Genomic DNA, 15,061 nt, shown 5'->3' with positions numbered 1-15,061 from the left:
TTTATGTGGTTGGTGCTGGTGTGAGTTGTAGAAATAGATCACTTGGGACAATTTTTTACTTCAGAACATGACATTGAATATTTTTTTTTTTGGTCCCAACATAATTGCATTGATGTAAAGGAACTGACAGCTGCCTTGCCACAGTCACATGGCTAGTATGTGCCAGACAAGACTTGAACTTGGGACTTCTAACTGAAGCCCTGTTATTGGTATAAAACAAGTTCTTCCCTCAAAGACTGGCAGGAAGGTGTGTCTTTATTTGGTGGGTTGGGGTTGGGGGGAGGGGAGGCTTTTGGTTTTTTTTTGTCTCAGGTGGGGTTACTAGGGATTAAATGGTCATTGAAGACAAATAGTAAAGGGGGGTGGGGGGGGTGAAGGTCTAAAATCCAGTGCCATTAAAGTTGTAACATAATTTGAATTGTCTAAGGAACGCCACCCCCTTACAAGGTCTGGAAAATGTAGAGCGCTTGCTCACTGGTTCCACGGGGCAATTCCTATTTTCTCCTCCTACACTCCTCAGATCTCCACCTGACTCTTCAAAAAGAACAGCAATACCATTTTCCCCTGGAAAATTTGTTCATCTTCATAATTAGCTCAGTTCATCCTTTGAAGCTTCCCTTTGACTCCCATGGAGTTAATGGGTCTTCATGAAGGATTCCCAGTAGAGACATTTAGGAGAATTCTCTGATACAAAGACCATTGAACTTGGCAACAAAAGTCCTGAGTTTGATTGACAGTGTGACTTTAGGCAAGCCACTTTGCTTCTCTGAGACTCAGTTTCCTGATTTATAGCATGAGAGTAATGATATATCTCTTATCAGCCTTATTAAGGTTGATCAAACGAGAGGATTATGTGAATACAGAAATGATACTGACACATAAGGTATAGGTGGTGTCATTAGTCATCCTTATTTTACATTAAAGTTAGGCTGCTGGTTTTACCTTTTTGTCAGCTGGAGGAGTATTTGTACAGTGCCCTGAGCTTGGAGTCAGGGATCACCAAGCTAGCGTGATATAGACCACCCAGTGTCAGAGTCAAATAATGTACCTAGACCAGTGTTTTAATAACCTCTAAAAGTGAGTGACTTTCCCAACCCAGTTTTGAGCTGGCTACCTGACATGTTAGTCAGTTGCCTGTTATTTAAAACCACTTTTAATTTTGCCAGCAACTTCAAGCACTTGTCTTCCTTTCCCTTAGGCCCCGAAACTGGTTATTGCTCTCAGATGTGGTCAAGAAATTGAAGATGTCGTCCCGAATATTCCGGTGCAATTTTCCAAATGTGGAAATTGTCACCATTGCAGAGGCAGAGTTTTACAAACAGACATCTCTGAGTCAGCTGTTTTCGTGCCCCAAGGACCTTGAAGTCTTCAATCCTGAAAGCAAGGAATTGTTGGACTTAGTAGAATTTACAGCAGAACTTCAGAATCTGCTTGGGTCCTCAATAGAATGGCTACATCCAGATGAAGATCTTCTCCCTGAAGTTCATTGGTGAAACCCACAGGTCGCTTAATGTACAGTCCATATATTGTTAATTCTTTTGCTTTATGTATATGTGTTATATTACAATTGTTTCTGTAAAGAAAGGACACTATTACATATGAAAATATCTTTCCTTTATATAAGAAATGAATTCCAGTTGGAAGGACTTCGAAAGAATTTTTTTTAAAGTAACTTTAATCAGTTTTTATGAAAATTGTTATATAATGTTTCTTTACTTTTAAATGCACACATGCTTTGGAATAAGTTTTGTTTTTACTTGGAACACTTTTTTTTTTTAAAGGAAAAATATTCACACATTGACTTTGTTTCATACAAAGCACTGATGACACAGACCGTCATTTTTATAAGTGACATGATCGAAGTCATGTGGCCTGTTTGGGAGAATGAATTTGATAAAAAAAAAAAAAAAAGGCACTTCATGATATTATTTTTTATGTTTTGTTTACAGAATTGCCTGCTTTGGCCAGGTAAATGCTATTGGGTATAATCCAGTAGTTTGTAATATAAATTAAAACCATATCCATACACAGCAACTAATTGTATGAACTTTTATATCCTAATTTAAAAGCTGTGAAATTAGTTTTCACGCATCAAACCGGATTGTTTATATATGTTTAAACATTTTATGCTCTTATTTAAAGAAGACTTTGAGCTATTTTTTCTGTACCTTGTAAAATATTGGAAAAAAAAACTAACATAATATGTTGAGGTTGCTTGGAGATGTACATAAACTAAAATTTTCTGAATTGTGTGTTTATGTTTGAAATCTGTGTTTTAACTTTGTAAGTAAATTCTTCTGCCTTTGTATTTATATTTTACAAAATTTTTCTTAAAAGGCAATAAAACTGTTGAGAAAATGAGAACATTGAAATAACTTGTGTCTGGTGTGTTTCTAAAATGAACTATAAATTTCATTGTTACTATTAGCAGGGTGGGGGGAGGGTGGGAACCAGTGAAGGTGAAATGAATAGAGACAAGTTTACAGGCCAGCCTCTTCACATGATGATTGGTACGTTCCAAGGAACTGAATCCAGAACACATCACCAGCATTTTTTTATATTCCTTTAAGGTTTACATAGCCCTTTATAAATATTTTCTCCTTTTGTTCTCACTACAGCCCTGGAAGGTAGATGCTGTTATCCCAGTTTTACAGGTAAGGGAAACAGAGACAGGTTAAGCGATCGGCCCAGTACAAAACTAGTTAGTTGGTGATTACATTTGTCAACTTTTATTTTGGTCTCTGAATCCAAAAGTAATAAGCATGCTCACCTTCAAGTCCCAGAAACATTTATTAAGGCCACGAAATAAAAATCTATAAAGGGTTATGACACAATAAGTACATACCATCTGTGTGGAGTTGAGAAGTTATTGGCACTCTGAAGGCCACAGTAGAACTAGAACTCAGCCCCTGTGGCTATGAAGAGATAGAAGACGTCTGTCAGATGCTCTTCTAGATTTTATTTTCTTCTCGGCACCAAATAAGTATTTTCGTATACATACACAGTAGAACCAAATATGAGGGTTCTATGTGAAACTGCAGCATTGTATACAACTTCTCTTTTTAAGAATATTTAAGTTCAAACTAGCTTTCAAAGCTCTGTCTTTTTTCTGGCCGTCTATCTTATGTGCATTTTTTTTTTAAGTGCCTCAATGACCCTCTTCTTTCCCTAATTCTTTTGGGGGACTTATTCCCATTCCTCCCTTAATTTCCCATTGGAAAAAAGGAAGCAAGCCTTTAACAAATATTTATAGTCAAGCAATATTAACTCCTATATTGGCTGTGTCTGAAAATATATCTTACTCTGCATCCAGAATCTAGCAACTCTTGGGTATCAAGAGGTGGGAAGCAAATGCTTCATCAGAGGTCCTTCAGAATCATAGTTGAGCATTGCGTTGGTCAGAGTTCTCAAGTGTTTAAAGTTTTTCTTTGTCATGTTATCATTGTGGTAGAAATTTCTCATTTTGTTCATTTCATTCTGCTTCAGTTCTACAGACCTTTCCAGGTTCCTTTGAAACACTCCATTCTGTCATTTCTGATAGCACCACAATATTCTGTAGCATTCATATATCAATTTTTTGTTAAGTAAATCATCCCCAACTAATGGTCAACCTTTTAATTTCTGGTCCTTTGCTACTAAAAAAGAAAGACCTCTTTCTTAAACAGATCTTAACAAAAGAATTCCTGAGTAGGCATCTTGGACACCAGCTCACACTTGTCTCTGGGGACAGTTTGGTCGGAATTCAAGGCCAGGCATCCAACCAGCCAATGACTTCTGGCTTAATGGCTTCAGCAGGCCACTGAAAGGTGGAGTTTTTCATACTTTTTCCTGAAGGCTGTGCAACACCCAGTTGGTTATTTGAAACAGTGTGAAGACTGGTCTATCGACAGTTCAACCTTCCCTTGTTTATCCCTAGGGCAACATGTAGTCAGTCATCCGACTGAACACTCCTATTTGTAGGTCCTGGGCAAATGAGGACCAAAGTCCAGATGAAATTCCTTCATTGCCAAAATTCAATGCTACGGGGACCTCAGCGATAGGATGTTTGTGATGAGCATTGGGTATTTTGCAGACTCCGGTCCCTGCCTGATAATCATCAAGTCTTTATTCAACACTTACTCTGTGGCTGGTGCTGTTCAGTCTGCCTCAAGCTTTCATGTCTTGGTCGATCCCATACACGAATATATACAGCAATTTCAGGGTGCATTAGCGGTTGTGGGGCTCAGGAAAGCCTTCAGGTTGTGCATGGGCACAAACAAGGGAGTGCATTCCAAACCTGGAGGACGTGAGATGAAGCAAAGCAGCAAAGAAGGCCCAGAACATACCCAGCTGTAAGTTAAAATCTTCCTACTTCACAGCAGCAACCCCCTTGTTCAGAAACATCCATTCCTTTCTCGTGCCTCTTACACCTCTTTTTGCATCTGTATCTGACACTTTCTCACAGCTCACATTCTAATTCAGACCCTCTTCACCTCACACCCAGCAGAAGCTTCCATTATGATCAGTCTCAGGGAGATAGCCTCCAATTTGTTCTGCATAATGAGACTAAAATACAGGTCCAATAATTTCCCTCCCATGTTCAAAAAAACTAATTGATTCTTCATGGATTATAGGAGGAAATCTAAAGTCCTTAGCCTGACAGACAAGGCCTTCCACGTTCACCTTTGTTTGAATGAAGAATGGCGTATCTCCCAGGAAGAGGGAGGTGACTGTCCCTTTACTTTGCCCTTGTGGGGCCACAGGATGAATATTGTGTTCTGTTCTCTTCCCCCAGAATATTTGCTTTCCCACATGGCTATTCTCCCATTTCTTGGGTGAGACTTGCCACTGTAGATTCAAGTTTTCCTAATCTGTCCATTATTTCTGCCATGCAGGCCATAAATTCTGCTTTCAGCTTATTTCTCATTTAGACTATTCAGGAACCTTGCCTATAGTTCTATACTGTCTTAGAAATCCACAGGGTCCACTGCCTCATTGGGTGTTGATTAATTTTCCTTTGTCAAAATATTTTTTTCATCGAAATCTGTACTCTTTTACTCGATCTGGAGGCCATATTCCCTTCTTTTATTAATATCTTCTCTTTTGGCCTAATTACTTAGCAGCTCAAGGTGTTCAACTGAGTTTTCTTTCTCCGGAGATCTTTGGTAATTTCATTCCCCCCCCCCCCCCCCCCCCCCCCCCGACAGTCCTCTATTATTCACTTTTTGACTTATCCCCTTTTGAATATGGTTCCTCTGAGGGCTGGGCCTCAAAACTGTCTCAGCGCTTTTCCATGCTGGGCAAGTCACAGTTCACCAGCCTTGGTCTGTGCCCCTAGTGACTTCTGGCCCCAGCTGGATTCAGAGGTAGCAGAAAGCAACCTTGCTATCTATGCACCCTGCTCCACTTCTTCCTGTTCCTTAGTTCTGTGGTTAGGCTCTATGGTGAGCTAGCATGTGAGCTGTCGTAGCCCGAGCAAGGTTCTGCCTTTTGGATTTCTGTGTCGAGAGAGGGGGTAGAGCTGAATTCTGTTACAGGCCGGTGGGACAGCTTGTACATATAGCCCTGTTTGTATGTGGAAGGGGGAAAGGAGCTTTCTCCACTATTGGAGGAGAAAAACAAGCATGTTATGTAGCACCTACTATGGGGCAAGCACTGTGCTAAACACTTTTTACAAATATTTGATCCTCACAACAACAGTTTGATGTACAGGTTGTTACTATCCTTGTTTTACAATTGAGGAAACTGAGGCAAACAGGTTAAGTGACTTGTCCAGAGTCACACAGCTAACAAGTGTAGGAGGCTGAATTAGAACTCAGGTCTTCTGATTTTGCTTCCAAGATGGCAGCTGGTAAGCAGTGTGAGCTCGGTACCGAGACCCTCCAAAAACTTATAAAAAATGGCTCTGAACCAATTCTAGAACGGCAGAACCCACAAAACAGCAGAGGGAAGCAGGGCTCCAGCCCAGGACAGCCTGGATGGTCTCTGGGTGAGGTCTATTCCACACGGAGCTCAGAGCTGGGAGCTGGGAGCTGGGAACGGAGTGGAGCAGAGCCCAGCCTGAGCAGTGTGGACCATCCAGACCAGAAGCCGGGTGGAGGGGGCCCTAGCGCCCTGATTCAGTGAGCTGCGGCAGTTACGAGACTTCTCAACCCACAAACACCAAAGACTGCGGAGAAGGTTAGTGGGAAAAGCTGCGGGAGTGGAAGGAGTTCGCGGTTCGGCTTCCAGCTTTGGGGGCAGCGGAGGTGGGGCAGCTACAGCTGTTGTTACTTCCGGCTCCAGGCCCACCTGGTGGGAGGAATTAAGCGGCGGATCAGAGCAGGGGTGCACAGCCTGCCGAAGATCTAAGCCCAGTTCGGGTTGGGTGTTGGAGAAGGAGCAAGCAGTGCTGGTGTGGCAGAGCTGGCACCTCCCCCCCAAACGTGGAACATAGAACTCTGTAATCTACAAGCAGTCATACCCCACTGAAAAACTCAAGGGTCAAGTTAGTTGGCTGGGAATATGGCCAGGCAGTGAAAACACACCCAGATTCAGTCTCAGACTTTGCATTCTTTCTTTGCTGACAAAGAAGACCAAAACATACAGACAGAAGAAATTAATAAAGTCAAAGAGCCTACAACAGAAACCTCCAAGAAAAACAGGAACTGGTCCCAGGCCGTGGAAGAACTCAAAAAGGAGTTGGAAAAGCAAGTTAGAGAAGTAGAGGAAAAATTGGGAAGAGAAATGAGAAGGATGCGAGAAAACCATGAAAAACAAGTCAATGACTTGCTAAAGGAGACCCAAAAAAATACTGAAAAATACACTGAAGAAAACAACACCTTAAAAAACGGACTAACTCAAATGGCAAAAGAGCTCCAAAAAGCCAATGAGGAGAAGAATGCCTTGAAAGGCAGAATTAGCCAAATGGAAAAGGAGTTCCAAAAGACCACTGAAGAAAATACTACTTTAAAAATTAGATTGGAGCAAGTGGAAGCTAGTGACTTTATGAGAAATCAGGATATTATAAAACAGAACCAAAGGAATGAAAAAATGGAAGACAATGTGAAATATCTCCTTGGAAAAACCACTGACCTGGAAAATAGATCCAGGAGAGATAATTTAAAAATTATTGGACTACCTGAAAGCCATGATCAAAGAAAGAGCCTAGATACCATCTTTCAAGAAATTATCAAGGAGAACTGCCCTGATATTCTAGAGCCACAGGGCAAAATAGAAATTGAAAGAATCCATCGATCACCTCCTCAAATAGATCACAAAAAGAAATCTCCTAGGAATATTGTCGCCAAATTCCAGAGCTCCCAGATCAAGGAGAAAATACTGCAAGCAGCCAGAAAGAAACAATTTGAGTATTGTGGGAACCCAATCAGAATAACCCAAGATCTGGCAGCTTCTACATTAAGAGATCGAAGGGCTTGGAATGCGATATTCCGGAGTTCAATGGAGCTAGGATTAAAACCTAGAATCACCTACCCAGCAAAACTGAGTATCATGTTCCAAGGCAAAATATGGAGTTTCAATAAAATAGAGGACTTTCAAGCTTTCTCAGTGAAAAGACCAGAACTGAATAGAAAATTTCACTTTCAAACACAGGAATCAAGAGAAGCATGAAAAGGTAATCAAGAAACGGAAATTGCAAGGGACTTACTAAAGTTGAACTGTTTTGTTTACATTCCTACATGGAAAGATGATGTGTATGATTCATGAGACCTCAGTATTAGGGTAGTTGAAGGGAATATGCATATATATATATATATGTTTATGTATATATATAAGTGAATGTGTATGTATGTATGTATCTATGTGTATGTGTATGCATGTGTATGTATGTATATATATGTGTGTTTTTATATTATATATATATATATATATATATATGTAAAAGAGAGAGAGCAGACACAGGGTGAGTTGAAGATGAAGGGAAGATATCTAAAAGAAAAAAAATGAAATTAAGGGATGAGAGAGCAACATACTGAGAGAGGGAGATAGGGAGAGATAGAATGGGGTGGATTATCTCACATAGAGGTGGCAAGAGGAAGCAGTTCTGTGTGAGGAGGGGAGAGGGCAGGTGAGGGGGGAATGAGTGAACCTTGCTCTCATCAGATTTGGCCTGAGGAGGGAATACCATACATACTCAGTTGGGTATCTTACCCCACAGGAAAGAAGAGGGAGGAAGATTAAAAAAAAAATAAAAGGGGGGGGAAGATGGAGGGGAGGGCAGATAGGGGTGGAGGTAATCAAAACAAACACTTTGGAAAGGGGACAGGGTCACGGGAGAAAATTCAATAAAGTGGGATGGGTTGGGAAGGAGCAAAATGTAGTTGGCCTTTCACAACATGAGTATTGTGGAAGGGTTATACATAATGATACATGCGTGGCCTAGGTTGAAGTGCTCGACTTCTTAGGGAGGGTGGGTGGGAAGGGAAGAAGGGAGAGAATTTGGAACTCAAAGTTTTAAAAACAGATGTTCAAAAACAAACAAAAAAAAAGTTTTTGCATGCAACTAAAAAATAAGATACACAGGCAATGGGGCGTAGAAATTTATCTTGCCCTACAGGAAAGGAAGGGAAAAGGGGATGAGAGGGGAGGGGGGTGATAGAGAGGAGGGCTGACTAGGGAACAGGGCAACCAGAATATATGCCATCTTGGAGTGGGGGGGAGGGCAGAAATGGGGAGAAAATTTGTAATTCAAACTTGTGAAAATCAATGCTGAAAACCAAATATGTTAAATAAATAAATTTAAATTAAAAAAAAAAAAGAACTCAGGTCTTCTTAATTTTAGGTCCGATGCCACCAGCCACCCCCATTGTTGCCTCATTTGGGTTCAAAGTGTCCTAGGCCATGCAGACAGTTGAAATTGCTTCATCTCTTGCACATAATTCCTATCTTGGGATTGTCTGAGAGCTTGTGAGGATTGGAGGAAATTTCTAGTCCTCAATCTTGTCGGTCATAAAACCCAGAAGGACAAACTTTGTGCAGATATCTACAGAGATGATGGAAGGTATTTCAGAGGGAAGGCACTAGCAGTGAGGGGGATTGTGAAAGGTCTGACTGTGAGGAAAACTTTTTTTTGCTACCCTCCTTACTGTGCAATGGTGATATGGAAGCACTGGCTTCTAATCCTGGTTCTGCAACTGCCTAGTGGGGCATGGGCAGGTCACAACTCTTGACGCTTAGTTTCTTTCTCTGGAATAATAAATAGAACTAATATATATCTGAAAGTTTCTTCCAACTGTACCTCCCATAGTTCTGCACAGACATCATAGATTTGTTATGCATAAATGCAGATTGTAACCCCTCTTCTTCATAGATATCTCTATGAGTTGCAATGGCCCCAAAAATTCATCTCTTCCTGTGGTCACCTATTCAAACAGCCCAGGAGACAGAAATTTCTTTATTTGTTTTTAGTTTTCAGCATTCACTCTCATAAGATTTTGAGTTCTAAATTTTCTCTCCCTTTCTCCATTCCTCCCTCTCCAAGATGGTGTGCTATCTAATATAGGCTATACATGTACGATCATATTAAACATATTTCCACATAAGTCATGTTGTAAAGATGAATTAGAACCAAGGGTAAAAACCACGAGAAAGAAGAAACAAAAGACAGAAAGAATAGTATGCTTTGATCAGAGGACAGAAATTTCTTTTGCAGCTTTTTAGCCACCTACCAGAACTTACTCTCCATCGAGATAGCTTTCAAAATCCACCACTGCAATGGGACAATAAAACAGAACTTTAGAAGAAGAGTTTGAATATAGTGTTTAGGAAGACGGGAGATCTTCGTCTGTTGGTATCCTGGTAAATGTTTAACAACTGGCTCTCCAAAAAAACAAAACAAAACCCAAAAACCTACAAATGGCACACTTTTAAGATTAATCTGCATCATTAACTTTTCAAAAACTAGGCACTCGATAAAAACAAATGAAGCCCTGATTTGTAGGATTTGCTGATTTCTGAAGAATAAATACTCACACAGTATTTTACAACGAGATCTCCAAAACAAACCATCTTTAGAAGATATTTGTGACTTCATCCTGTGTTAGCAGCCTTAGTCATTGAACAAACACTTGTTGAGAATTTACTGTGTGCTAGACACTGTATTATAAAGGGATTCTTTTCTTTAAAATGTTTGAAAATGTTTTTATATTACCTATATTTCCCAAGGTCTCCTCTTTCCAGAGAGCCATCACTTATAAAGAGAGAGGAAAAACAATTTAGTAAAACTAGCAAAATGAAAAAAATTTTACATTATATGCAAGATTTTACATCATAGTCACTCACCTTTGCAAAGAAAAGTGATTCTATCCCATAAGCAACTTGAGGGCAAGGCTTGCTTCATTTCTTTTTTCTCCCCCCCCCATGTCCTCCATATCTACCCTAGAGCCTCACACATAGTAGGCTTGTTGAATTAAATTAGCTAAGAATAGCATCAGGATTTTTAATGCTCTATAATTATAATCATTCTTATTTTTAGTAGGAAAACCCTACCTAAAGCCCCAAAAGTGGTAGGAAGGCGTGTAACAACAATGTTGCTAGTAGCTGCTGTGGGGGTGAAAGACCAACAACACCACCACACAGAAGAGCTGCCAGCACAGGTTCTTTGATCTGCTTTTCTAAGGAATGCATCTTTAAGGGGTTAACAATCTCACTTCAATCAAACATGCATATAATATCATTCACTTAGTTCATGGGGGAAAGCCAGCACCCTGAACTTCAGAGCAAATACAAACAGAGACAATATAAACAAAGCAAATAACACAATTCAACAGGCAGGCTTTGTCTGATCAAGATATCACATACATAGTTACCAAAAAGAGAAGTACAAACATCTAGTTTTTTTCAAAGGTGGTGGTGGGGGTGATCCAGCAGCTACCTAGAGTCTCCACACCAACACTTTTCAAGTGAGTGAGAGTCCCAAACAAAAGTTGACCTCTGAGTTTATATACCCTTCACACCTAATCAGCAAAAAGATGTGGGACTCAGGCTTTGCACCTAGTAAGACTTAATCAAAGGCACTCAGTTACTTTAGCATTCTAAAAGAGAAAACAATAAAAAAAAAAAAAGTCCATCCCCCCCTTAAATAATATTACATGGGGTAGGAATGGAGGGACAGTACATTTGCTGCACATCTTAAAAGTTAGGAATCCCTTGGTAGACTGCTGGTGCGTCTGTACCGGGTGACTAATGTGTGTGCTCTCTTGTCTGTAGGGGAAGAATTGTATTGATTGTCCATAACATGGCTGTGGTGTGCATCCAGTTAGTTCAATTTTGGAGTTTCTGAAGCAGGTTTTAAAAAGGAATATAGAGAAAGGAAGGATTCCAAAAGACTTTCCACAAGGACCCATTCTGCTTTGTGGCTGCATTGTAAAATTCATTAAAATAATGAGAAATAATAATAGGAAATGATGAAAGGAAAAGTTTTGGAGAAACCTGAGAAGATTTGTATGAATTCATGCAGAGTAAAGTGAATAGAACCAGGAGAGCCATTTGTGCAATCACCATATGGGAGATTGGCCAGTGACAGCCCAGTCCTGGAGGCATCAGCAATGCTCTACCTAGGGCCAAGCCACATGGATGCTTGGGAAATCTATTGCTGGGAGGATTCTACTTGCCACCTGAGATCATACACAAGTATTTTGTGACTATTTCCTGTCCACTTACAACACGATGATAAAAAGTCTTTTAATTGGCCATAGAGGCAGGCCACACTTGCAATTTCTGCTACTGGGGAGGCTGAAGCTGAAGATTGCTCAAGCTGAGGAGTACTGGGCTACTGTAGGTCCAATGCTGATCAGGTGGGCATACCAAGTTTGGCCCCCAGGAACTGAGGGCCATCAGACTGCCTAAGGAGAGGTGGACCAACCTAGGTCAAAAATGGTCAGCCATGGGCTGAGGGCCATGAGTGGCCCTGTACTTATAGTCCAGGAGAGATTGGGGATATCAGGTCTCAAAAAAAATTCAAAAGTGGCGGTGACTGAGTGACATACAAAAAGATCCAAGGGAAAAATCCCTTGGGGGAAAAGAATTTCTAGTTTTCTTTCATGCTGGCCAGGAGATATAAAGATGATTCTCTGAGCTCCAGATTGCTGGTAGAGATCATGCCCTTCCCCACACTGGGCTGACCCATGAATTCAGAGCCTCCTATGCAAGCCTGTTTCTAGGATGGGCCTGCCTCCTGTTTGAGTCTTCTTTGTTTCGGTACAGGGCCTTGTGAGGTTTCAAAAGGTTGAAAGAACCACTAGAGGTCTAGTGGCCTAGCCTGGGAAGGGGCAACCCTGACCTACTCAAGGGATCTACTCGAATCGGACTATCAATGATCTATCCAGCAGCTAAGAAGCCATGCCCCAAAAGCAGAGGTATGAATTGTCCACTGGCTATTATCATTCCACGCCCGGAAGTGAACTCAGTGGTGAAAGGATTTGTAGTAACCACGTTAAGTTTGAGCCCATTCTTCCTAGGGTTCAAAGTGGTAGAAAAGTTTAGGCCTCAAGGCTGCAGGTTCCCCACCACTGGATTAGATGATATAGAACATTAATACCATTAATTTATTAGTCTATTAATTTAGATGATATAGAAAATTAATAATTAATAAAAATTAATAACAAGTCAGTACACCAAAAACAGGAGCTTCATCCATCCATTACACCTTATAGGAATCCCCTAGAATTGTGATGGGGGATACAGTTAGCTGAGCTCTATCTAGCAGAGTAAGTCTAGAGTTTTGTTACATAAAGAAAAATAAACTTAAGAATTTGGATCAATGTATTGATCACAACTCCAGAAGACCAATGATGAAGTTGCCTATCTCCTAACAGAGAGGCGATGGACTCTAGGTACAGAATGAGACATTTATTTTCAAAATAGCCAATGCATGGATTTGTTTTACTTGACTATGTTTATTGAGTATAAAGGTTTTCTTTTTCTTCCCTCTCCTCCCCCAACTGGGGGGGGGGGGCGGTGTTGGAAGAAAGAAGGAGCTAGTGACAATGTCACCAAAAAGGGCCGGGGAGAAAAGTCAGTTTTAAAGCATTTCAAAAGAATCACACAAAAAAGGGCAAAAGAAGTTCAGAAGGAAATCCAGACAAGGAAGACAGTTTTGAAAGTAACATGTTGAGTTTATTATAGATTTCTAAAAAGCAAGCTGTACACAGTAGAGACTTGGAGTTTTAGATATAAAATCATCTTTTTCTGTCCTCTGTTGTATGTTTTTTGGGGGTGTTTGTTAAGAGCAAAATTTAAAAAAAAAAGAGGAAAAGAGATTGATTGTATGTGCAAAGTTAGGACAGAGAACTAGTGGGAGCTCTTAAAACACAATTTTCTCCTTTTCCTACAGAATCATTTCTGATGTCAAACCATTAGACAAGAAGTATGGTTCTGAAATGTGGTATCACTCTGTGCTGCTGGTTTACATGCATCTAATAGAGTGGAGACAACTTTGAACTGGAGACAACAGCCTTCTCTGGGAAAGGGTGAAAACAACCTCTGGAAACCTGAGCACAGTACACAACTTTCTCAGAGCTCTCTCTCTTTAAAGTTTAATTAAGCACTTTTTAAACGAAAAAAGTCTTGAGCTGGTCTCTGAAAACTAGCTCCTTCCTGCTTTTACAGGCTGGTTCTGCTCTTTTGGCTGGTTTTTGGTTAACTCCATTTCTGTTTCTATTTTTCTTATCTCGTTGGGAAAATTGGCCAAAAGAGGAAGGAATCGTTAAAATTGGTAGCTTTAATCTCAGGCTTTCCTCATGAACCTCTCCTATTTCTACTTCCTGGTAAAAGAGGAGACTGAAACCAGCTGAAAAACAAAAAGGGGGGGGGGGAGTTAAAACATCTGTTAATTTGATGACATCCTTGTCAAAAACTGAAGGCAGGAGATCACATTGGAATCCACAAATGCCATTTTCCAAACACCAAGAAGGGTTTGTTTCAGTTGGTTTGGGTTTTTGTCACTGTTGTTGCTTTGTGTCTCCAACACTAAAGCTCCCATCTGCTTTGGATGAATGCAAGGATTTCTGAGAGCAAATTAGTTTGACTAGTCACAACCTGAGTCCTTCCAGCAAATACCTGCAGACAAGCAGCCGGAACCCGGTGTGCTGTTTGGAATTGCCCTTTTCATATAACACCCATTATAAAATAAAATAGGTCTTCATAATGGGACTTGGTACCAGGAATGATTTCCCTCTTGAAGCAGGTTTTTTTAAAAAATGTATTTATATTAAAAAGAAAAGACCTCTTCTGTGGTTTAGTGTTTAATGAACACTAAACCTGGTTCTGACTCCTAGATCATTGGTTGGGGCTGTGTCCTGGATGGGGGTGGGGTATTGGGGCTAGGGAGGAAGATATTCTTTCCCTGTCTGCTCCTCACCCAGCAGATATTCTTCCTGCCTTCATCCCTCCCAACACCAGCCACCCAATCAGTTTACTACTAGAGCATGGGGTGCTACCTTCCTCCAACCCCACTCCCACCCCCCTGGGGCCATCCAACCCCTGCTTTCTCACCAGGGTAGGCAGACTTTGTTTCTCTTCCCCCACCTCAAAGCAGGTGCCTGGTCTGGGGACAAGTATCATGCAAGTCACTAAGAGATCAGTCCAGGGGCAGCTTGGGGTGAAGGCTGCAGAAGTGACTATGGCCTGTCAGCCCTGATCCTCCTCAAATCACTCTTCTCCATTGCTATCTCTTTTGATTACACCTTCTGAGAACTTTTTTTTTTTTTGTGGTACAGGTGACAAATGGTTGGATTTGCAGTCAGAGAAACTGAGCCTGAAACCTAGCCCTTCTACTTACTAAAATAACTGATTTTGAGTATCAACTCTCTGGACTTCAGTTTCCTCACCCCTAAAATGGGAGGGATAGAATAGATTACTTTCAAGGCTCCTTGTAGCTTTACATCTTTAGTCCTTGATTTCTTTCTCTTACTTTCTTTCCATCTACTAGTGGTCACTGAGACCTGAATTGCTCCTTGATGTTCCTTTTCTCACACAGGACAAGGAAGAGGAGTCCATCTCCATGGCCACTTTTAGACCCTCTTTCTATCACTGTCACTTTGCGACCCCCTCTCTACCTTAATAGTCACCTTTTCCTTTCCAG

At 40.8% G+C, this 15,061-nt stretch overlaps 1 protein-coding gene across 6 annotated transcripts in view; it reads left to right on the top strand.

Annotated features, from left to right (window-relative positions):
- BCOR (BCL6 corepressor) overlaps positions 1-2,364 on the top strand; it is a 60,392-nt gene extending 58,028 nt beyond the window's left edge. For all 6 annotated transcript variants that reach the window (XM_036744324.1, XM_036744322.1, XM_036744325.1 and 3 more), the window contains one exon: positions 1,199-2,364. In XM_036744324.1, the coding sequence (XP_036600219.1) occupies positions 1,199-1,493 (295 nt within the window). In that variant the 3' untranslated portion in view covers positions 1,494-2,364. The remainder of the gene's footprint in view (positions 1-1,198) is intronic.
- The last annotated feature ends 12,697 nt before the right edge of the window (positions 2,365-15,061 follow it).

This window comes from Trichosurus vulpecula, chromosome 2 (assembly GCF_011100635.1).
Source record: "Trichosurus vulpecula isolate mTriVul1 chromosome 2, mTriVul1.pri, whole genome shotgun sequence".
In the NCBI taxonomy this organism is placed as follows: Eukaryota; Metazoa; Chordata; class Mammalia; order Diprotodontia; family Phalangeridae; genus Trichosurus; species Trichosurus vulpecula.
Note: the sequence above shows the minus strand (reverse complement) of the source record. Positions and strands in the feature narration are given on the sequence as shown.